General features: G+C 33.7%; 1 protein-coding gene across 6 annotated transcripts; it reads left to right on the top strand.

The window, feature by feature from the left end:
- The first annotated feature begins 1,148 nt into the window (after positions 1 to 1,148).
- Positions 1,149 to 22,720, top strand: LOC140051381 (uncharacterized). Of its 6 annotated transcripts, none has more exons than XM_072096580.1 (10): positions 1,150 to 1,273; positions 11,370 to 11,459; positions 11,554 to 11,765; positions 12,135 to 12,407; positions 13,120 to 13,269; positions 14,535 to 14,742; positions 15,845 to 15,992; positions 16,099 to 16,213; positions 16,806 to 16,980; positions 19,546 to 22,720. In XM_072096580.1, the coding sequence occupies exons 2-9, from the start codon at positions 11,408 to 11,410 to the stop codon at positions 16,956 to 16,958; spliced, it is 1,311 nt and encodes a 436-aa protein (XP_071952681.1). In that variant the 5' UTR covers positions 1,150 to 1,273; positions 11,370 to 11,407; the 3' UTR covers positions 16,959 to 16,980; positions 19,546 to 22,720. The 6 variants fall into 6 exon arrangements, with proteins under 6 accessions (XP_071952683.1, XP_071952681.1, XP_071952679.1 ...); XM_072096578.1 differs by lacking the exon at positions 19,546 to 22,720 and adding an exon at positions 17,448 to 19,538; XM_072096579.1 differs by lacking the exon at positions 19,546 to 22,720 and adding an exon at positions 19,371 to 19,538.
- Positions 22,721 to 23,655: the final 935 nt, after the last annotated feature.

Consider the following 23,655-nt stretch of genomic DNA (forward strand, 5'->3'; position numbering starts at 1 on the left):
AACATCCGATAGGCTTAATTTTTATATGAATTAATATAAGCTTCGCTTGACGACGTTACATAAATTTCAAAATGTTAACATAGTTCACAAAATGTTATGTTTGCAAGTTTCAGAGAAAAGCGTTGCACAAAAATCATACAGAAAGAAAGAAGAGAAATAAAAAGTTGATGTTGATGATGATTTCGTACAATCACAAGAGGTTATCAGCAACTTCGTTGCGGATAACCAATAAAGATTTGATACAATAACAATAGGTGATCATTTTATTCTAAATGATCACCTAATTATGAATATTAAATTCCTGCTTCCAGACGACGTCACACTTGGGTTTAATCAGACCTTAAAAAACCTAGTATTCGATTTTCTTTACCAAAATGATTATATATTGTACCGTTACTACTGTATTATTCCAACACGTAATTGCTATTCTCTCTCTCTCTTTTATTTCTAGGCGTTTTTTAAAGATAAATCAGTCCTTAAAAACCTAGCTATTTTGGTTTGAAATAATCATAACCTATTGTACCGTTATGTTGATTTGTTAAACAGTACAGTACATAAAATTTCATTAAATTCAATCTTCAATTTGAATGAAAAAGCTAAACGGTAGTGTTTCAAATTTTGAGTTTAAAAAAAAATGGTTGGGAAGAATAAATATTAATAAAATATATGTAATCAGGTTAAGAAACAAAAACCGCTGTAGCATAGTTTTACTTTTTTTTATCGCTGCACAAAGGTGTCTCATTGAAGCTTACAATATTACATAATAAAGCATATAACAATATCACTCATGTCGACATGGAGCTATGTATACAAACTAAAATATGGCACATGTATATAAACCAAGATCAGTTGTCTTCAAATCACTCATTTTTCGAAAAACTTTCAACTATATTATACAACTCCGATATTTTACTGCGTTCTCGATTTGATTTTACTGCGATTTAAACCAAGGACCATGCTGCCGAAGATAGGACCACATTTGTTTAATGGATTTGATGACTACCTGGACTTTTTCCAACGAAGGGGTTTTTATCCAACTGCCAAGGATTGCTCGTACTGTAATGTAGGCCCCTACATAATTGTGCTGGCAACTTTTATATGGCGGTTTTAGCGTTCCATAGATATTATAGTGGATATTTTTCGATGTAGCCGAAGTGTTGTGAATTTATTTAGGCATTTGTTTTAATGTGGCCTATTTTTGGAAAAAATAAAGAGAAGAGAGTTGTTTATTTATTTATAATAGGCACAGGCCCACATACAAGGCTTCCATGATGTAAGTAAATATTTGTTTTCTGGTGTGGTATCCTTTTTGTCAACATAAAGGCTAGTAGGCTAGCTCTAGGCTAGGCCTAGACTAGTAGAGGCTAGGAGGTAGGCTAGGCTACCTAGCTAGGCCAAGCAAGTAGACCACCGTTAGGTTAGAGAATCCGACACGATATTGCGCATGCCCAGAGCTCTGGGAAGTGAATTATAGCTTGCACTAATAGTGCCACACACCACACCACCGAGAGTCGGAGTGTTATAGGGATTTACTGTAGCCTAGATTGTCGAGTCGTTGCGCGAGCGAGAGATGGATGAAACTTGGCCTATGCCATACATGAATTAATAATTAAAATACGACTACGCCACGCGTTAAAATAATTATAATGATATTAATAAGAATCAGTATCTACTAAGAATCGTAATGCTGTTTTTAACGTTACGACCCCGAATTCCCGAACAGTTTTTTCACATCCACGCGGTGGCTGCCGTCAACAAATCAACTTGTGATTGCATGTTATGTACAGTATATTAAATGCGTTATGAAAAATCATAAAACTAGTCATGTAATTATATAATTCATAATGATATGAAGTTTATATATGAATGAAGCAACCACTTTTTAATTACAAAATAAATAGGCCCACTGGTCACGTCTAACTGGTAGCCCTAGCCTAGATTAGTGGATCCCGTATTAGTAGGCATCTAGGCTAGTTCGCCGTGTGGCGCAGCTATGAAATGATCCATCGCTGTATAGTCAAAGAATTGGTATAGTATAGAGTCGCCGATTACCTCGCTCTGGGCATGCGCAATAGCGTGTCGGATTCCCTAACACTGGGCAGTTGAGTTCTGGTGCCGGAATCCTAACCACGGCGATTATTAAAACCCAGTTTTATTACATTATAAATACCAATCGTTATGATCTCGCTTACGATTTTATTCCTGCTAACAAAGACTGTTAGTTATTGCCACTCATTATATCCCAAATCGATCCTTGAATGGAACAATTTGCCTTTCAAAGTCCGCGATGCTCCAAATACCAAGACCTTCAAATCCGAACTTGAACAAGTAAACATTAACGACCTGATATCCACCGCCCACTATTTAAAATAACTGCTGCACATTAGACCCCGAACTGCGTGCAACGACAACCTAGGAAGGTGTTTGTACGAGTCGCATACTAAATGGAAAAAACTATGGTGCTAGTTCCGTTTAACACTTTTGGTTTTTTTTTATAAAATTTAAATTACATTGTGTGATTTTATCAATGTTGCTGTTGGAATAATATTTCTTTTCTGGAAATTTCAGAAAAGATTAAACTGTTCGAATATATTTAATAAGTATTTTAAAATCTCTATTATGGCGGATACCAGCCTCATTTTTGCTGCTAAGTGAGCAAAAGTTTTAGAATAATAGACATTTGCATTTCATAATGGTTATTACTGTATTATTATGACTAAAAAATGACATTTAATAATACTAACTAAAAAGCATCTTATCGCTGATGATACATAAGTACTCAAACACGTGCAGGTAGGCCTTTCAGAACGTTTTATTATTTTAGTAAATAAGACGACATCCGTAGCCATGGAAAATTATCGTACATCAATCATTTGTCTAATATTGACACACTATAAAACTTGTAATTTTACTCGGGGTACCCGAGTCTAGGACTTACTCATTTTCTCCTCCTCTTTCTCCATCTGCACATTATTGAGTAAAAAGTGCGATTTTTAAAGTACTACTCCTCCCTTATTCGTTGTAGTATTGAGCTGGGATTTGGCATGAATATACTACAGGCACATGTCCTCAAAGCTATAGAGCCGGATTTTTTATTTTTATACCGGATGCAGCAATATGACATCTCGAAGATGGTACCATATAGCCGTATTTGGTAGATTATTGATGTGTATGTGACGTCACATCCCGTCTTATGACGTCATTACAGCTTCATTTGCAGCAGTACCCCGAGTATCGCACATTCATGCTTTTTCTTTTGGTAATTAATTTGTTTAATTAAGAACCCACAGTGTGTGACACACACCACAGCGTCATGTAGTTACCTGTATATGTGGAATCTTGGCGTAGTGGTTATCACGTTTGCTTAACACGCAGAAGGTACCCGGTTCGAGCCCGGGTGAAACCTTTTTTTTTTAAACTTTATGGTGAAAAGTACTGTATACGCAATATGATATACACAGTATATCTCATTACCTCCGCCAACCTCCGCCAAGGAGGTTATATTTTCACCCCTGTATGTTTGTGTGTTTGTGAGTTTGTATGTTTGTGTGTTTGTGTGTGTCTGTGAACAGCCTGGAGGCCACAGTTTTTATCCGATTCTCACCAAATTTGGACACAATGATCTATGCCTCAAAAGCTCGGACGAGTTCGAATTTGAGTGGAAAAGGTCATAGGTCAAGGTCACAACTAACAAAAAACTATATTACTGCCTAGAGACCACAGTTTTTATCCAATTCTCACCAAACTTAGCCACAATGATCAATGACTCATCATATAATTGTGGTTAAATTTTGAAGGGTCAGGGTCAAAGATCAAGGTCCACAAAAAACAAAACAAAAATAAATAATAAAAAATAATAATAAAAAAAAACAAAAAAAAACCTCAGTGGGACTTGAACCACCGATCTCAACTGTGAGAGGCTGGATACATAACCATTACACCAAACTCTCATCCACAACTTTGTATGGTGTAGTTAGCCTATTTACACTTAGAACTCATAAAAAAAATTAAAACAAATATATATTGTATATATTTTCTGGGGACATTTCATGTAGAGGAATTTTACAGTAGCCGGAGGTTTGTACTCTCGGAGTACCCTCTAGTTTTTATTATTTTTTTACATACTTATTTTGTGTAATCGGTAATTATAACTTTTACACAATGTTTATTTTGCTTTGTGCTTATTACCATATTTATTTGTAATGTAAATGCATTAAAAAACTTTGTGTAACCCACATTTTTTGTGTAAGAGGTATTTGGTACCGAGGTTATTGATGTGTATGTGACATCACATCCCGTCTTATGACGTCATTACAGATTCTTTTTCTGTACCCCGAGTATCGCACATTCGTGCTTGTTTTTTTTAAAGAAATCTCCGGTTAGACAGATCATTTTACTGAATTATTTAAGAAAAAAATAAATGGAAAACGATCATACGTGACATCATTGTTTATTTGACACCCTATAAATGTTTTTTTTTTTTTTTATAAAAGTGGAATCCTGGTAAGAAATCTAAGAGTAATTCGACCCCACAGCCGTTTTTTTTCTAAAAACATGGAGTTCTTAATTCAATCAATCTTATATACCAATAAAATGTACGTTTTTAATGGTTATTAAATCTAATATTAACTAGATTTAATTCGTCACTATGACGAATTATAGGTTATATGCATTGATTTAAATAAAGATAATTGATTTTTAAAAGATATATTGATTGATTGATTTTCTCAGAATCTTTAATTATTTATAATATATGATAGGACCTTGCTAACGCGAACACCATAGCCGGTATCACAATCCGATCAAAGATCCCTCTGCGTATAATGTCATAAACCACATTTGTTGTTACATATAATAAAGACATAAGTTACTTTTTATCTAGATTTCATTATAAATCATGTGTATAATCTATACACTAAGAAATAAATTTGAACAAACAATACAGATAATAAAAAAAAAATCTTATTTCGTTTCCCAAGGTGAGACTCGATCTCGGTACCTTGAATGCCATAGACACGAGCAAAGACCATCGAGCCATACACAACTGACTAAAGTTATGGAAAGATTCCTCCGTGTATTTACTATGCAGTAACCACTTTGGTGCAGATAGATTATTACATACCGCAATGAATTATAATGTTTTACTATGATGACATCTTTAAAAATTAAAAAAAAATGATGCACTGTCAAACTATATACTTTTAACTTTAATATATAAACTTCTTAAGGAAGAAAGTTAATGTTAAGTTTGTTATTTCGGCCTAAGAAAATGTTATAATTTGATTGATTGTCATAATTAATTTTTTTAAATTTAATATGCCATTAATGATGACTTAATCAACTTTTTTTCTCCTAATTTCATAATAAATCATACATATGATACATACACTTCAAGAAAATGAAATAAAAAATAGGTGTTCCCGAGCATTCTAACGATATATATTAATTTTAAAATTTAGCATATTTTCACCATTTTGTTAACTTACACGTGCGTAGACTGTCACTTTAGACGTGCTCGTATAACGCTGTTTCGCGTTGAAAAGTGAATAAAATATGATGATATTATTAAAGAAAGGTTATACAACAGTAATCGGACAAAAAAAGTGCGCATTAACGTTTGACGCGCAGTGCGCGTGCAAAAATCTGCGCACTCATGGTAATTTTTTAAACGCTTAAAATTGCCTGAAACGTACTCTAATTTCATCGAAAATAAATTCTGACAATTTTGAACATTTTAAGCGCGTGTACGCATGCGTTATATGCGCTACGCACGTAATTGTATTGCCATATTATGATGAAATATGACCTGAAATTTATGAGTACCAAATTTTGTTTAAAAATGATTCATGCTTGTGAAGATATGATTACAAACGTGATTTCATTAAATCGCGCGTAGACCACGTAATGTTTGATTGCGCACCGTGAAAACATAACCACATCGATTCCTGGCCATAAGGAATATACTCTGAAAAATTGACTTAGCTAGATGAAACTGATATCAAGATAATTCACGGACAAAATAGTGCTAAGGAAAGAATAAATAAACAAATAAAGATTTTTACAGAATCAAGAGGTTATATGCATGATAATGCATATAACCTAATAATAGAAATAATCTATATGTAAATTTACGTAAGGGCAAAATTCGGTAAATCGCGCCTTACTTTTAGAATTTTTACTCGATGGTATATAAAGTTGGTTCGTACTTTCGGTACTGATTTTAACCACCTGATTTAACCCTTTTTCCTAATTAAATTAAGTTAGATAATTAGTTATTGACGATTAAAACGAATTTAGGTTCAACGATTTGCCCCAAAGAGAGGTGTTTTCCGATCGTGGTATACACTGTCTAATGGATGTCCATCTTGAAAAATACCCGCCACAAAAATGCGAGAAGGCTTCGCATTTTCCTATCTCCTCCTACGATAATTGTTTTTAATAGCTGAAAACCGGTTGAACAGCTAGAGTACAGCATCATAATGTTGAAGACAGGCCGATTTTCTTTAAAAAATACTATTTTGGTAGATTTAATATACGATTCTACAAATGTATTGATTTGCGATGAATGGAACATCCCAATCTCTCAGTCTGCCAGAGTTTAACACAAGTAGATAAATTTATGAGCCCTTTGTTTAACACTGCGGTAGGTTAATATATGGGCCCTTTGAGAATAAACTTCGACAATACTGTAAATACCTATTAACTATTGTTGGTCCTCATTTGAATTGAACATTTCTTACTGTGAATGTTCGTACTGTTAGATGTAATATAAAAATATATACAAATAAACTTTATTACTGAGATTGTGGATAGGCTCTACTGTTAGATATATAAACACATTATTATATACAAATAAACTTTATACTGACAGTTCCTTCTCAACGTTTGTATTTATTAATAATTACCAAAAATATGAACGTCGTAGTGGTGTATCGTGTACGGTACTTTAATATTTCAATCGATTATGACAGTGACAGTTTTAACAAAGTATTAAATCGCAAATGTTTTACTGTATTTAGATGTAGGCCTATATTATTTATAGGCCTATAAAACATGAAAGAAATATTTCGTTACTGAGTGGATAAAGAATATATTTAAAAATTGTTCTTCTTTGTACCTATCCGCTTTCCCATCCCTCAACCCTAATGTTACATACAAAACACAAATTGGGTTTCTTTAAATGAGTCCAAATCAAAAATTTGGACTCATTTTGTGATAAGTTTCTCCTTCAGAAGTAATTCCCAGGGTGCTAATTTTAGTTGACTACATAAATCATCGTGTCTATTTATTCGTTTCTGTAAACGACAATGTATTATAGTCCTGCGGTACGTACATTTGAAATCGCCAGTTTTGTTACGCTGAAATTACTGTGTATTCGAGAACCATTTGTGGGTACGACCTAGATGGTACGCTCGCTTCGCTCGGGTACCATCTAGTATTAATAATTATTTGATCGAAGATAATTAGGTGATAAGAATAAAACCTGGGCTTAATTGAAATGTAATACTATACAGTAAAATGAAATTTTTTTTTTAATGTTCTCAGTGTTCTCCCCAGGATTCTCATCAAGCGTCACGCTTAGGGGGGTCATGGCGACTCTAAGTACTTGAGTCACAGCCCCACCATGGTTGGGGCTGTGGCGAAGCGATTTTTGGTAATTTACACCCTAGATGGCCGGAAATGGTACTCTCGCACATAACATTTATGTTGAATGACACCTCTAGTTTGGCCGGAAATAACACTTATAGCGCGCTAGCAAACAGCAAAACAATCGTAGCCTACTTTTCCGCCGGTAAACATACGCGAAGAAACATTTTTTGCGTTCATTACGAACGTCAGGGGGAAGTCCTCAATGAAAAAAAATAGGCATAAGCCTACTCATCAGTAGGACTAACTCCAGTTGGTCGGAAACGAAACTTTATAGCGCACTAGCAAACAGTAAAACCATCGTAGCATACTTTTTCCGCCAGTAAACATACGCGATAAAAATTGTTTTTGCGTTCAATACGAACGTCAAGGGGAATTCCCCGATGAAATAAAACTAGGCCTACTCATCAGTAGGACAACTCTGTAGTTGGCCGGAAAGGACACTTCATAGCGCGCTAGCAAACATCACGATCGTAGCCTACTTTTTCCGCCGGTAAACATACGCGATAAGAAACATTTTTTTGCGTTCATTACGAACGTCAAGGGGAATTCCCCGATGAAATATAAAATGCCTACTCATCAGTAGGACTGGCCGGAAAGGACACTTCATAGCGCGCTAGCAAACAACCCGATCGGTGCCTACTTTTCCGCAGGTAAACATACGCGATAAATGAAAAAATATGCCTACTCGACTCATCAGTAGGCAACTGTAGTTGGCCGGAAACGACACTTCATAGCGCGTTAGCAAACAAAACGATCGTAGCCTACTTTTTTTTTCGCCGGCGGGTAAACATATGCGATAAAAAACATTTTTTTTGGCGTTCAATTAACATTGGGTGCAAGTCCCGATGAAATAAAACTAGGCCTACTCATTAGTAAGACACCTCTAGTTGCCCGGAAATAAGACTTCATAGCGCACTAGCAAATAGGAAAACGATCGTAGCCTTCTTGAATGTATTATACGATCAAAGCAGCTAGCATTGAATTGCGCCTAGAAAATCAATCACGCCTTTGTCATTTGATGATGTGCGTATGTTACCGACGAAAGAGTAAATCCCACCGATAGAGTCGATTAATCCAGTGTGATATTGAAAATAATAATATCATTGATATTTATTTTTAATACACATAACATTTTTACAAGAAAAACAATACAATCAATCATTTACTTTATTTACAATATACAAGTTACCACATTTTAGACAACCAATACAGTACTAGAGATCGAAAGAGAGACATGGCAGTAACAAAACACGTGTTTACATCTCTCGGCGGCGGCCGGTGAAAGCGAGTCTCAGTTGTTTAACACTTTGTTACGCTAACACTTTGTTACGCAGTCTTTTGTTTCTTTGGCTTGTGTATCGTCTAGTGGTCATGTCATGTGTCGCGTATGCATTAGGCTCTTTATGCATGCCGCGCCTCAGCTCCAGAGAAAGTACCTGCCTGTTAATCTATTTTTAGATTGGTTGTGGTTGATATTTTTAAGCGTCACGGATAAGGTTTTAAGCGTCACGGCCGACCGTGACGCTTCAAAGGCCTGGGGAGAACACTGTGTTCTCTTAAAAGACACAAACGTATGTTAATATATATTACATTTAAATGAATGTTAACAAATATGCCTAATTAAATGATGTTTACAATCAATGGTCATTTTAATTGGCGAGCAAAAGAAACATTTTGAATATAAAAATATTCACACGGCAAAAGCATACCTCTAGTTTTGCTGTGTGAATTGCTAAGTAAGTAAGCCAATGGGTACGAGTAAGCCAACAAATGGGTACAAATAAGCCAAATAATGGGTACGGGTTGACCAGCACCCTTTTTATTTAGGGTTAGGCCTAGTTAAAGCCTAGTTAAGCCGTTAAGCCTACCCGGGGCTACTGCTGTTTGCACCCACCATTTATTTCGAATCCAAGTATGTTAACTAAAACTTCATACACGATTTTTGCTTTGCTATGGAAGCCATCATTTTTAGAGATGAACAAACAGAGCAGACCAGCTGATCGTAAAAAACAAAAATAAAAAAATAATAGAGTTTTCAGGACACCATCCAGGGTACGGTCACGGTGGTGTGGAGAGAGGCAAACATGAATGATCTGCAAACACAAGTAAAGTGTCTTGCCTATACAGTATGAAGAACACAAGAAATGCGACAAGCGTTTGATTTGAACTCATGATTTCACATGGCCAATGAATGTTAATGCACTTGTCAATTGTATGACCCACTACTGTATATGATCCCTGAGAGAGATGCATCATGGGTGCGTCATTTACGAATAATTTCCCGAATGATTGTACAAAATAGTACTGGGTATTATCAACTAGCATCCACTATAGAATGGACCCGAGACATTACTACATTCTTTGACTTTTAGATGATAGAAGTTTTGCTTTATTTGTTAGGATTTAATGTACAAAATATACGTTAATAACTTGATTTTTTAATAAATACAGCCTCTACCTTTTTAATAAATTGGTGTATAAATTGTTAAGAGACAACAGTTTATTTGATCATTAAAGATGTATTGTCCCTTTGACTAATTCCCAAAAAAAATTTTTTTTTTAAATTTTGAAAAAAAGTGGGTCATTTTGAAGTATCATAATAGTTATTAACTTTCACCAAAAATTAGTCGAAAAAAAAAAATAATTTAACCGAAACACAGATGTCTTTTTGTTCAAAAAATAACTTTGACTTCCAGTCAAAGTTTTCAATCAAAACATATCTCATAATGCAACACGCTTGTTTGGCTACTCTGTATGCATAATCATAAAACTTCCTCGCAATCTGTGTGAAAACACCTTCTTAACCATGACGAGTTGTAAACAATCCTAAGTAGCATCATGCATAATGCATACTCATGGTTTGAAATCTTTGTTTACTTTCGCTTGCGACGATTTCCCAGACGAAATGTAATCTAATTAATTTACCTGTTAATTACGTAAACTTGTTGTTTTTGGCTCAAATTTTTGACTTAAAGTGAATAACTTTAATATTACTTTGATATGGCCAATTTAAATTTAGAATATTTTTTTTTTCATTTTTTGTGTTTCAAGGGAAAATACATCTTTAAAATAATACTTTTAATGGGAGTAAAGATATAAGGAAGAAAAGCAAAGAGACAACCACACAACTAAATGATAATGAGTATAAATTATACAGTATAGGATGCCTTAAAAATATTCAGAAATACATATAAACACAGAAAATACAATATGTAACATACAAAAAATGGCAAAATTGAATAGGTTTAAAGAACTTTAATAATGTCATAATTGGCGAAAACTATACACCATAGGGGAAGGAAGATGTCATACTATATTCAACCATCCATGACCAACAGAATTAGCCTACTGTTGGAGGATCTACGAAAAGTGTCTTAAGCCACCAACAAATTCAGTCCCCAGCAAAAATTAAACAATCCCTAATTCAATTCAATTCAAGAAACATTTATTGACCAAAAATATTATATCATAACATTAACAATGGTTGGCATATAATATATATAATTACAAATAAAATACAAATAATAATAATACAAATCTAATCTAAATTTAATCTCTTCAACTCAACAAAGAATTGTTTGGCCTATATCGTTAGCAGCCATAAATGATAGCCCTCGGTCTACTAAGCTATATTCTACAAGTGGCCGTTGTTAAATGTTATTTTCCAAAAATGTTTTTCTGTTTTTTAACCTTTTTTTTGGTTTGTCACATGATGCAAGGTACCATTGGCAACTGGTCAATCTAAACACAGTAGTTCATGAAACCGTCGCACCTGCAGAAAACCAGTAAATGGTGGCTACTAGGTTTTGGTAAGGGCAACTGAAATTTATTTTGGGTAACCCTGTTGGATCCTGTAAGCTTTGGTGGTTAATTTTTAACCCTGTTAAAACAATTGTTTTCTAGTCAATTCAGAAGCTATTGACGTCAACATGTTCATGTCTGGAGCTAGAAATGCCAAGATTGTGGGCTTATGTGCTCTTGCTAACTTCATCAATGCTGCAGATCGTGTAATCATGCCTATAGCAGTTGTACCGATGAGTGAGGCTTTCAATTGGAATTTACAAGTGCAAGGATGGCTATTGAGTGCATTTGCATGGGGCTATATAAGTAGCCAGGTATAAATTGATTTTTTAAAATATTATAGTGTCAAGATATTCTTGATTTCAATTCTGGATTGTTTAGTTGATTTATTCAATAAAAATTGAAAAGCTGGATATATTTATCAGTTCCATGGTCTCTGTTAACAATACATGTTGGCTAAAGCTGAGCAGGCTGAATGGCAACTACAGTACTAGGCCTTACAGTAAAAATAGCTTGGAAATCACATCAAACAATTGCATAATTTTTTACTCAACAGACTATTATTATGTGACATTAAAATAGGGCATATTTAACAAAAACATTTAAAAAAATGTTTCAGGACACTATATCTTTAAGATGTTTATAGAGTGAAATATAGAGTTTGCCATTTTGTTTATCAACAGGTAATTGGAGGTAAAGCGGCACAAAAGTTTCGTGGTAAAACAGTTTTGCTAGTTGCAGTAACAGTTTGGTCAGCAGCAACCTTTTTAACACCGATTTGTGCAGAAATTTTTGGTCTTCTTATTTTATCTCGAGCTGTTTTAGGATTTGCTGAGGGATTTTGCCTACCCACCATTTTTCACATTTTTGCAAACAATATTCACGAAAATGAGCGATCAAGGGCTTTTGGTTGGTTAGTGGCTCTTGGATCCGTCGGTCAAATGTTAGCATCAATAGTAAGTAATAATACATCATTTTCTGTGTAATAATTTTATGCTTGATGGAAATATCCTATATTTATAACATCTAAATAGATTCCTGTTATCTGATTGGACGATTGTGTGTCACATGATAAAAGATAAAGTGCACTATTTTTATGCTTATGAACCTAGTGTTTTTATATTCAATTGGCATAAGACCGGACAGCGTAACCTCCCAACAACAACATATAGCTACTTTTAAATTTAGCAAACATGAATAAACGTTTTTGTCTTTGTGTTGTTGTATTATTTAGACATACTATATTGTTCTATGTTTGTCTATATAACAAAAAAATTAAGGGTTTGCGATCAACCTTTTTTTCATATCATAGATTTTCAACTATGACGGGTGGTTCAATAAGTGACTTTCGAGTCACTAACATTTGCGGCCTTCTCTATTCAAATTTGAATTGTTTAGTGTATTTGGACGTGCACAAACTAAATATGAATATATTGCAAAATGATCAAATCAGAGTACTTGCAAGAAAATGATAAAATCAGTAATGACTAATATCAGGTAAAAATGACTATAAATCAGTAAAATCAGATGAAAATTACATTACATCGAGAGAACTGGAGATTGTTTTTAAAATCATTGACGTCCAAGTCTACAAAGTACACTCTCAGTCAATAAAATTTAGTGGAAATTATTTGATGAATTAAACATTATTAATTTGTTTTTGTATAGATATGTCCACATTTAAGTTGGCCTATGATGTTCTATACATTTGGAGCACTTGGTTTTATGTGGGTAGCGGTTTGGATTGTGTTTTATAAGGATGACTTTGTAAGTAATCAACAAGAGGACTTGATCCCACCAAAAGTAAGTTTTTTAAAGGTTAGTAATGATATTAGAGCCCCTCTACTCCGACCAGATTTGGAGTGAAAAAAAAAGTGTGAGAGGTTATGGGAATAGAGAGAGTATCGCGTTTCATGGCATGTGTCACTTGTCCTGTTCTTCTTTTCTTATATATCTCTAAGATACTTTTATAATTCTCTTAATGTTGCACAGATTTTTGTTATTAAATGTCAGGAAAATTATTGTTCTATGAACAAAGAACACACAAATTTTAAAAATATAAATTGAAATTATAGTGAAAGCTAGCTTATATTTTTATGCATAACAAATCTATGCACTTTTATTTGCCAAAAAAACTAACAAATATTGTTTGGCATAAGTGTTGAATATGAATTTTTATAACACACCTGATTGTATTCTTACAATTTGATTGATCAATACGTCTAACGTCTAAATGTGATATCTGAAGGCCGGTGCACACTGAACAATTTACCTGTGAAGCACCATGAGTCAAGTATCAAATTAAACCTGTAATTTTGTTGTGACTAAAGATTTCAGTGTGAATATCAAATTGTAGGCGTCGTTTTAATTATCAACTTAAATGAGGTGAATTCGAAATTAGCGAAGGCTCCGTGCGTGAATTCACTATAGTGCTCCATGGGCAACCTTTTTGCGTTCGCTTGCAAATTTGTTTCAATTTGACCAATCAAATACCAAGGATGTGTGATGTCATCAGTCAGATGAATATTGAAAATGTGTTCAACATGGATGTAAACGATGTAAATTCACTGCATTTGAATATAAAAATCAACTTTACCAGATCGAACTGGAACTATTGTTGTCAGGCAAAAATGATATGTGACGCTGAAACTTTGATCGCGATGGTCTTTTTCAAGCTTCACAAGACTCGCTTTGATTTTACGCTTAACACGTGTGATTGTTCAGTGTGCACCGCCCTTAATGGTAATAATTAACATGCTCTAGTGAGCTCTTTGTAAACATTTTAAGAATTTTTGCCGCGCAACATTGACTGTCGGGAAATAAACTTGTTGTGTGTACCGTTGTATAACTGTTCTACTCCGCTTCTAAAGTTTGAGCACTGCCTTTTTTAATGGGCTAGCTAGTTAACTCAATGTTTACAATGGATAAGTTAATATAATTATAATGAATGTTTTTTATTCATTGAATGGAGAGAATATTTCACTCGATGAAAAGTTCATGAAATATTCTTACCATCAAACTCATTCAATAATTGTATACTATATTACAATGATCACTCTAAACTAATGCTACTTTTTCACCAGGTAGACACGAGAGCTACAGTTAGATGGACCAGTTATATCTCCCACCGTGCTCTATGGGCTATTTACATGGCACATTTTGCAATGAACTGGTCCAATTATGTAATAATGACGTGGTTACCAACATATTTACAGCGTGAATTAGGAGCAGACCCTAAGGACATCAGCTTAACTGCTTTACCTTATGTCATGAATTCATTTATAGGAGTTTGTGAGTACTAAAGAATTATTTCTTCTTGTCATGTGTTTAATGGCACAGGACATGGTGTATGTAACATAGGAAGACTGTTTTGAAATTGCTTTTTGTTCTTTATACCCTACATGATACATTGGATTCTGATAATGAAAAATATCAACATGCATGTCAAACTTTTGGAATTTTGCACTTAAAAATTGGACAATAATGGTTCTCCCAAATTTCAATGTTTGGTACCTCTCTGAACCACTGCTGCAAATACTCATTCCAACGAAGGCAATCTAAAAACAGGGTGCTAAGCTCTAGATATCAAAAGGTTTATCTGTGGCTGCGACACGATCAGTTCTACGCCCCTTAACAGACACCATGCACCACAGAGAATATGTACATAGTACAGTACTGTTGGTATTTGTTGCAGCCAGACATAAGATCAAAGAACTGTTACAAGTTCTTATCTTGGCAAGGCAAGCTCAGTGCCCTGTTGTTAGATTGCCTTGTTCCTACCATACTACGAAAGAAACTCACTTAGCAACTATTTGTGCATTATTAATCTTGCTAGATCTGTTTACAACCAATGGGTGCAGTGAGTTGTGTCTAAAATAGACACACTTCATCGGCACTAGAAAATATATTGGACCAGACTGCACTGAGTCATACCTTCTCAGTAAAAATAATTTCTGGAGCATTATCATCATCTAGAATGATAATACAAGAGTATAGTATTTTGAAAAAAGTAGTTGATGTTAGTATTACTTGACCAAGTTGGACCTTAAATGTATGAAATGCTGACTAATACTAACGCTAACTAACACTGACGTCAAAAACCTTATTATGGCAAGTTCAGATAAAGGTCTAAATGCTTCCAATGTTACACAATGTTCTGTTTTCAAGTTTTACAGAAACGCTCTGCACAAAAATAGTAGAAAGAAATAATCCTTAAAATCTGCAGTGCAGATCAATAATGATAACAATAGGTGATACTTCAACAGAACCTATAAAGATTCTGAATAATGATAGGTGATCTTTTACAATAAAAAAAAAAGAATAATTTGTACACGATCCCTGAAATCTACGATTAATCTTCTAACCATCCATAATAATTATTGTTTTTCTTTAGTGGCAGGATACTATGCAGACTCTTTAATATCTAGGAAGCAGTGGACGGTACTCTCAGTTCGTCGTCTTATGACCAGTATTGGCCTACTTGGTCCAGCTTTATTTATTCTTCTATTCTGTTATGTAGATAATATTGGTTTAGCTGTATGGTGAGTAGATACAAAATGCTAGAATACAAAATGTAAACAAAATAAAGTTGTATTTATTTTCTTTCATTTGTTGTAATAATAAAATTGTGTTAATTTTTTTTTATAGTTTTGTGTCGATATCACTAGGTCTGTGTGCTTGTAATTCATCTGGTCACATCAGTAACCATGCTGATGTCGCACCAAGTCAAGCTGGTGTTACTTTTGCCGTTTCAAATACTTTGGTAAGATTTGAAAAATCAAGTTGTAATGATGTAATTCCCAAGTTGACAATTTTATTTGACTACATTATTTACCATGATGTCTGTATTTATCCATTTTGTGTAGGTATTTCCAGTACCCATTACTTTAAATAACATAAGCTGATCAACCCCACCCCTCTTCCCCATTTTTCAAATAATAGTATTTTTATACACCCCAAGTATTAAATAGTAACCTCCTTAATGAGAGATTTAAAAAAAAATGTTGTTTCAACAGTACTTGTGGTAAGTAATTGACACAGGATGTTATACCCTTTTCACACCTGCCAGATGTAACAGTTTGTATTCAGGTTTGCATAGTGCGAAGAAAATTTTGTGGAAATCACACTAATGAGAGGCCTGTTTTTTTGTTTCAAGGTGTTACTGCATGTATTGTCCTAGTAATAAACTGAAAAATCATAGTAATCAAATAACGCACAACTATGCTTTATCCCAAAATTTCTCATGTATATGCGTATATGAAAACATGTAATAAATTGGGAGATCAAAAACTGGTTACAACTTGTAACAATTTATGCAAATGTAAAATGGTTATTTTTTTTTTTTCACTCATTAGGCTACAATTCCTGGTCTCACAGCTGGACCGTTGACTGCTGCTATCGTTGAATACTCATCTACATGGTACCCTGTATTCATCACAGCATCAGGCGTTAATATTGTTGGTGCCCTCATTTACTACAGTCAAAGTTCAGCCAGCCAAATTTTGTGAGCTGCAAAGTATATGTTCACTTGTAGGTTTTTACACAAATTTTAAAAGCCATATTGGGGTCTTTAGAAAGTAATTCCATTTTACAGGAAGCACATTATTAGACTAACAATGGATAAGTCAATGCTAGGCAATGGTATAAAAATAATTATGTAGCATTGATTTTTACAAGTTTAAAGACCCATTCCCTACAATTTGTGACGTTTTGTGAAAATATTGCATATATTATTACTTTAAAAACATTAAACCAGGTCATTCCTTGTCTTAATTGTACGTTTTATGGTAAATTATGATAAAAAGAGAGAAACAATGCACTACAAGTAGCTCGCAGTGAATGTCCTCTCGTGGGCGGTTTTTAGGCCTAGCCTAGCTAGGCATAGTTTTTTAGGCCTAGCTGGGAAACATCGGTAAGGTACGGACATCGTACGCTAGCTATATGCCTAGGCTGACGTTGTATAGTTGCTGCATTAATTATCTTTCTGTTTTTGCCAGACTCCGTTGATACAAATTGGGGGAACCCAGTATTTTTGCTGAGAAGTTAGGAGTCTCCCATTTGTTTTGGCCTCATGATCAATCGAAAAGTGGGTGAATTACAGAAGAAAAACAAAAATATCAATCCGGACGCAATGCATCTTGGGATTTTTTGCGGCTAACATTATAAAATTCGCCTTATTTTTCACATTTTTAACCATTTAAAGACGAAAAAAGTTATCTCAATACGACCATATAGTATTTATTTTTACATTAAATGTAATTTGTGACCTTAAATTAGATCTAAAAAAAAAAAAATGTTATTCCAGGTATCATTTCTCTATCTAGCTTTAATATCACACCTAAGTATCCTTGCCATTTGATTGGTTTATTTTGAATCAATTCTCTACAATTGGAAGTACTATTGCACGCTTTTTGTAAACATTCACTGTGCAATGTGAATCTGTATACGTCTATGTCTATACCTGCTCTACAGCCAAAATCTTAGAGCCGCCTTATTGAATGGCCAAACCCTCGCAGTGGTGTAATGCTGTGGGAATAGGCCCCTGGTTTAGCCTTCCAATGCTGGGTAGTTGCATTGGGGTTGCTATGTGGCCCCCTTATGAGATACCTTGGGTTTGCAAATGAGCGCTGGATATTCAGCTATTAATTCCTGATGGATACAACGGGATAAATGGATCAAATTTTATCTTTTAAAAGTTTTATTATAAAACAAAGGAATGTTTTGTGTTTTATTGAATGTGGAGAATGCTTTATTCAGCGAAAGTTTGAATGAGCCCTTGGTTCTAAATTCTTTGAATTTCTTGCTGATTAGACCACAATCTTTCAACTTTGTCATTATAGATAATATTTTTTTATGGATTTACATAAAAATCACCATTTGTTTTCATACCATATACATGAGCTAGTGTGAAAATATTCTCAATCACATTTAATTAAAGGTCACATGCATGCATGTATACTTTTAAGATGATTTGTAATTCATTTAAAAAGACATTATCTCAAGATGTTTTTTTTATATAAAAGGATTTGTTTAAAATTCACAGTTTATTCATACTTAAATATGAGTATTGATTTTGAGTTGATTTTGAATGAGGTTTGGGTAGTCTATGTCTATTAAAATTTTGGCAAATTATGATGTTTTCTTATTTTAAAGTTGTGAATAATAGAATAATTGTGTTTCACACACACTATTTACCAGATTTGGCTAATGGTCTATAATATTCCAATAAATGAATACTCAGAAATATCAAGTTTTATGCACAAAAAAAATTAACTCAAATCAAAAAATTAACTCAAATCGGCTGTTGTTAAACTGTTATACACAATTTACTTGTTTATTTTTATTGGTTTTTATTTTACATTACACACATCAAATGTATTCTATAATATAATAGATATTATATTTTTTTAATTTAATCAATTAGGTATGTAGAACATTAATTTAACCATAAATTTGTATTTATATAAACCTTAATTAAATACATTTAAACATTATTAATTTAGTATGATAATAAATATTATTTTGGTGGCAGTTTATTTTAATGTTATTACTGGAATAATTAAAAGTAATTTATTTTACAAGTGCATAGCCAGAATGTTTTTCATTAGTTAAGGCCTACTTACTATGGCTTGTCTCTAGTTCAAAAGGGGTTGTTTTAGCCAGGGGGAAATATTTTTTTTATTAGGTTAAATATAACTTAACATAACCCTCTCTTAATTCTCTCTCTCTCTTAGTCTTCTATTGAAAAAAAACATGGATGTTATTTATGTACATCGCACCCAAGGTGCCTGAAGCCTATATACCTCTCGACCAACTCTTTGGCTTGGTATTTGATCTCTGTCCATGCTTATAATATAGCGCCCACTGAAATTTCCTTATTTATGTCGTAATTAATCTCATCAATTTTGCCTTCTTTATAGGAGAAAAAAATCATGCAGCTGCAGAGGGCTGAACCTCCCTTTTGCCTGAAGTTGCTACATAATAATCGTAAATGTTGCTGTTCAGTTTTAAAGAAAAAAGTAGTATATGAATTATAAACAATTTTATATAAAATTTTGACTGAAATGAATTTTTTTTATTTTGTGGTTTGGTAAGACATTGTACCGATTAAAATGTTGAACCATGGCAGACACCTCATTTGAACCATGGCAGACACCCAGTGATCCGAAGGCTGGATAGCAATCTATAATGTTATCGCAGTTCAAAAAGTTATTCTCCATGGAGAGGGAACCAACAAGATGGCGGCTGCAATTGACCAATCAGATATGCCTATGCTGTACGCACTACTACGCCTGTGTTGAGCCTATCTGCATGAGAACGATACGCAATGCAGCGGCGTTAAGCGTATAAACGCGAACACATTCTATATGATCCTCGTTATACAAAAAATGCTAGCTAACCAAGAAATTATTCATTCCATTGCGATTAACAATATATTTAATTTTATAAAAACTTCACTGTGCTTTAGCAAGAATGTGTTGTAATTTATGTGGTCTTAATGTATTATATTAGATTATTATTTTCTGTATTAAATAATGTTTTTGAACACATTTACGGCCGCCATCTTGTTGGTTTCCCCTCCTGTTGGAATCACTTTTCAGTCTGGAGTACGCCCTCTAGCCTTCGGCTTACAGCTCTCTGCAGACACCTCATTTGAACCATGGCAGACACCTCATTTGAGCAATGGCAGACACCTTATTTGAACCATGGCAGACACCTCATTTGAACAATGGCAGACACCTCATTTGAACCATGGCAGACACCTCACTTGAACCATGGCAGACACCTCATTTGAACCATGGCAAACACATCATTTGAACCATGATAGACACCTCATTTGAACCATGGCAGACACATCATTTGAACCATGACAGACACATCACTTGAACCATGGCAGACACCTCACTTGAACCATGGCAGACACCTTATTTAAACCATGACAGACACATCATTTGAACCATGATAGACACCTCATTTTAACCATGGCAGACACCTCACTTGAACCATGGCAGACACATCATTTGAACCATGACAGACACATCATTTGAACCATGATAGACACCTTATTTGAACCATGGCAGACACCTCACTTGAACCATGGCAGACACATCATTTGAACTATGACAGACACCTTATTTGAACCATGGCAGACACCTCACTTGAATCATGGCAGACACATCATTTGAACCATGACAGACACCTCATTTTAACCATGGCAGACACCTCACTTGAACCATGGCAGACACATCATTTGAACCATGACAGACACATCATTTGAACCATGATGGACACCTTATTTGAACCATGGCAGACACCTCACTTGAACCATGGCAGACACCTCACCATCATCAACAGCATTAAATAGTCAAAACAAGTGTTTACTATTTTAAATTTCTATGAGTTAAAAAGTACTTTGCACTCTATTAGTAGATAAAAACAATTGTGATTTACTTTTTGTGTGACCATTGAATTCAATATGTTTTTCTGTATGGTGTTGTCTTTCTGTAAATTAACACCTACTATTGTATTAAAAACATTAATTTAAAAAGGGAGATACTTAAAATAAAATATTTCTATCCACCTTAATGGACAACTTTTGCCAAAAGTAATATATTTTTTTACCACTGGACAGAAAAATAACAATATAAATACAGTATCTTAGCAACCATTGCTCAGAAATTGATCATTTTGTTCTCAAATTATTTGCTTATTAATTGTCTGACTATGCTGTAATCCTGGTGGGTGCTTTGGAAAACTTCAAAACTTATCTACAAGGTCCTGATCTGCAAAAAAAAAGAAAAAAATCCGAAATGTTCGAAGTTAAAACCCATTTAACCGATATGCAACGTTAGCTGCAATGCAACTAACTTATTTTCCTGGTAAATATTTACAATCAAATATCCCCTAGATATGAAAATATACAAAACAATTAATATCGAGAAGTAAAAATAGTATCAAAATGCTTAGTAAATTGTAGATTGTGACAATATTGAATTCTACTACAAATATACCGGTAAATGTACTGAGAGGGGTGTGGGGTGCATTTATTCAAAATTATGTTCTATGGGGGAGGGGGTTATTCAAATGAGGCATTTATTCAATTATTAGAATAAATACGGTAATAGCACCTCCTACTACAACAACACAAAAATTAACCCCTTCCTTGACATTTGAACCTAATTCCATGAACACCTTGAAGACACTGTATCATAACAATACATATGTAAAGGTCAAAACTTTCCTATGTTATTTGTGGGATAAGTAGTCTTTTCTTCTTTTATTTTTGAAATTAAGACCATACTCACCTCTATGTGACCTTTGAATTTGAAAACAGCGCCCAGAATCTGATAAGAATTTGAATCGCAAGGGTTATCTGCCTTTAAGTGCGGGAAAACTATAAATATGACCAATTGAGCAAATCTAGGTGTGTCTATGTGAAGTATGACATTGTTACAGCGTGTACAAGTCAAAGTTCCCTTTGAAACAATTTCTTCTATATAGCATATTGAAACATGTGGAAATGATTTAAAATTATATGAAATGATCTCCATGTGTAATACAAGATATTGCGACAGACACAGTTAAATTTGTCCATATAGGCTAACTTTGAAATTTAATATTGTGCTTTATGTTTGCAAAAAAACCTCACAAAAATCCTTTAAAAATAAAGAACATATGTTTGATATAAAAGAATTTATAAATTATTTCTCAATTTGGATTTAGAGAAAAACACACTACATCAACATTTTTTATATTGATTATATCAGCTTTAGATAATACATATGCATACAATTGCTATTTCTCAACCTTATGGAATTAGGGCCCAAAATGGTTTAGAAGTTACCTTTTTGATAATAAAAACTTTAAAAATCAACCTGCAGGTCTGTTACATGTGGTCTTTCCCATGGTTCGATTCTGGGCCCACTTCTTAATTTATGCAAATGTTAATACTATATCTAAAGTTATGTTGTCAATACTATTTGTGGATGATTCAAGTCTGTTTTATTCAAATGTTGATCCATACTGTCTGTGACATTGTTAATTCAGGTGTATATGCTGAAAATCAATTTTATGTAACAGATTTAACATGTTAACAAAAGATATCATTTTCAATGTTCTTATATTCAGTACCCATACAAAATGTGTTGGTATATGTATTGACGACAGATTAGACTGGAAAGCTCATGATAATAATGACTACCAATTACTGCTTTATCTATGTTCACTTTAATATCTTTTTTCTATTTTGTATATGTTCATTCATTATTATCTGAATAAATGTTATCTGAATGTAAATTACCATTGTAAATTACTATCTAAAATTGTATAAATTGAAATCAATATTTCCTAAGAAAATAATAAATACTTTTTTTATTCCACTCTTAGTCTTATATCATCGTACTTAAATCCTGAAATAAACAGTAGAAAAAATTGATTTTATAGCATTATAGGGACTACATTTTTAGAACCATGCATTATAGTATTTTGTTCAAGGAAGAGAAAACATTTATTTTTTGTTTATGTTTAATTTACTTCATTTGACCTCTGTAATGTTTACAACATTTTAGAAAATATGACTAATCCAAATTTACTTTTGTTTACATTAACTTCCTTTATCTTGCATAAAAGTTTATAAGATAAGCTCTCCAATTAAATTACATTGTTAAAAAGATAATCATCTCCAATTAAAGATAAAATTAGGTTAATGTGTATCAGTAATTGCAATAGTATCAGCTAATTGCTGATATTTTGTCACATTTATGTACATATTTATGGTCAACGTCTGTCGCAAACAACATAGTTGTACATAAATCGGAACAATGGCAGAATCTAAGCTAAGTACCTTGGTTAGTCCTCCTATCATTGATTAATGGATGCTTTCAAACAGCTGTGTCCACCTTGACCAGAGGAAAGACAATACAGCCGAGGCAGATACTAGATGCAGGGGCTGACATAGGATTCAGCAGTGACTGATATATAGCTCTATATATTATACAGCACACGATATTCCAGTCTCCCGACCTACCCACTTTTTAAAATTTACCCAGGTCAATTTAAAGCACACTAGCCATTGACCACCATCATGGAGCAAGTTAGTCATGAGATAAATTATAGCGCCCTGTCTTAAACGCTTGTCCATCAACTCAAACATTATTTTTACCCCTAGCCAATATTTTTTGTTATGTTTCCATTTTGATTCCTTTT

Source organism: Antedon mediterranea, chromosome 6 (assembly GCF_964355755.1).
Source record: "Antedon mediterranea chromosome 6, ecAntMedi1.1, whole genome shotgun sequence".
Classification (NCBI taxonomy): Eukaryota; Metazoa; Echinodermata; class Crinoidea; order Comatulida; family Antedonidae; genus Antedon; species Antedon mediterranea.

Excerpts from the sequence above, each read along its gene's own strand:
- LOC140051381 (XM_072096580.1), top strand. The coding sequence starts at position 11,408 with ATGAAACCGTCGCACCTGCAGAAAACCAGTAAATGGTGGCTACTAGGT. Across the intron at positions 11,460-11,553 it reads ATGGTGGCTACTAGGTTTTG|TCAATTCAGAAGCTATTGAC; the intron begins GTAAGGGCAACT and ends ATTGTTTTCTAG. Across the intron at positions 16,214-16,805 it reads TTGCCGTTTCAAATACTTTG|GCTACAATTCCTGGTCTCAC; the intron begins GTAAGATTTGAA and ends TTCACTCATTAG.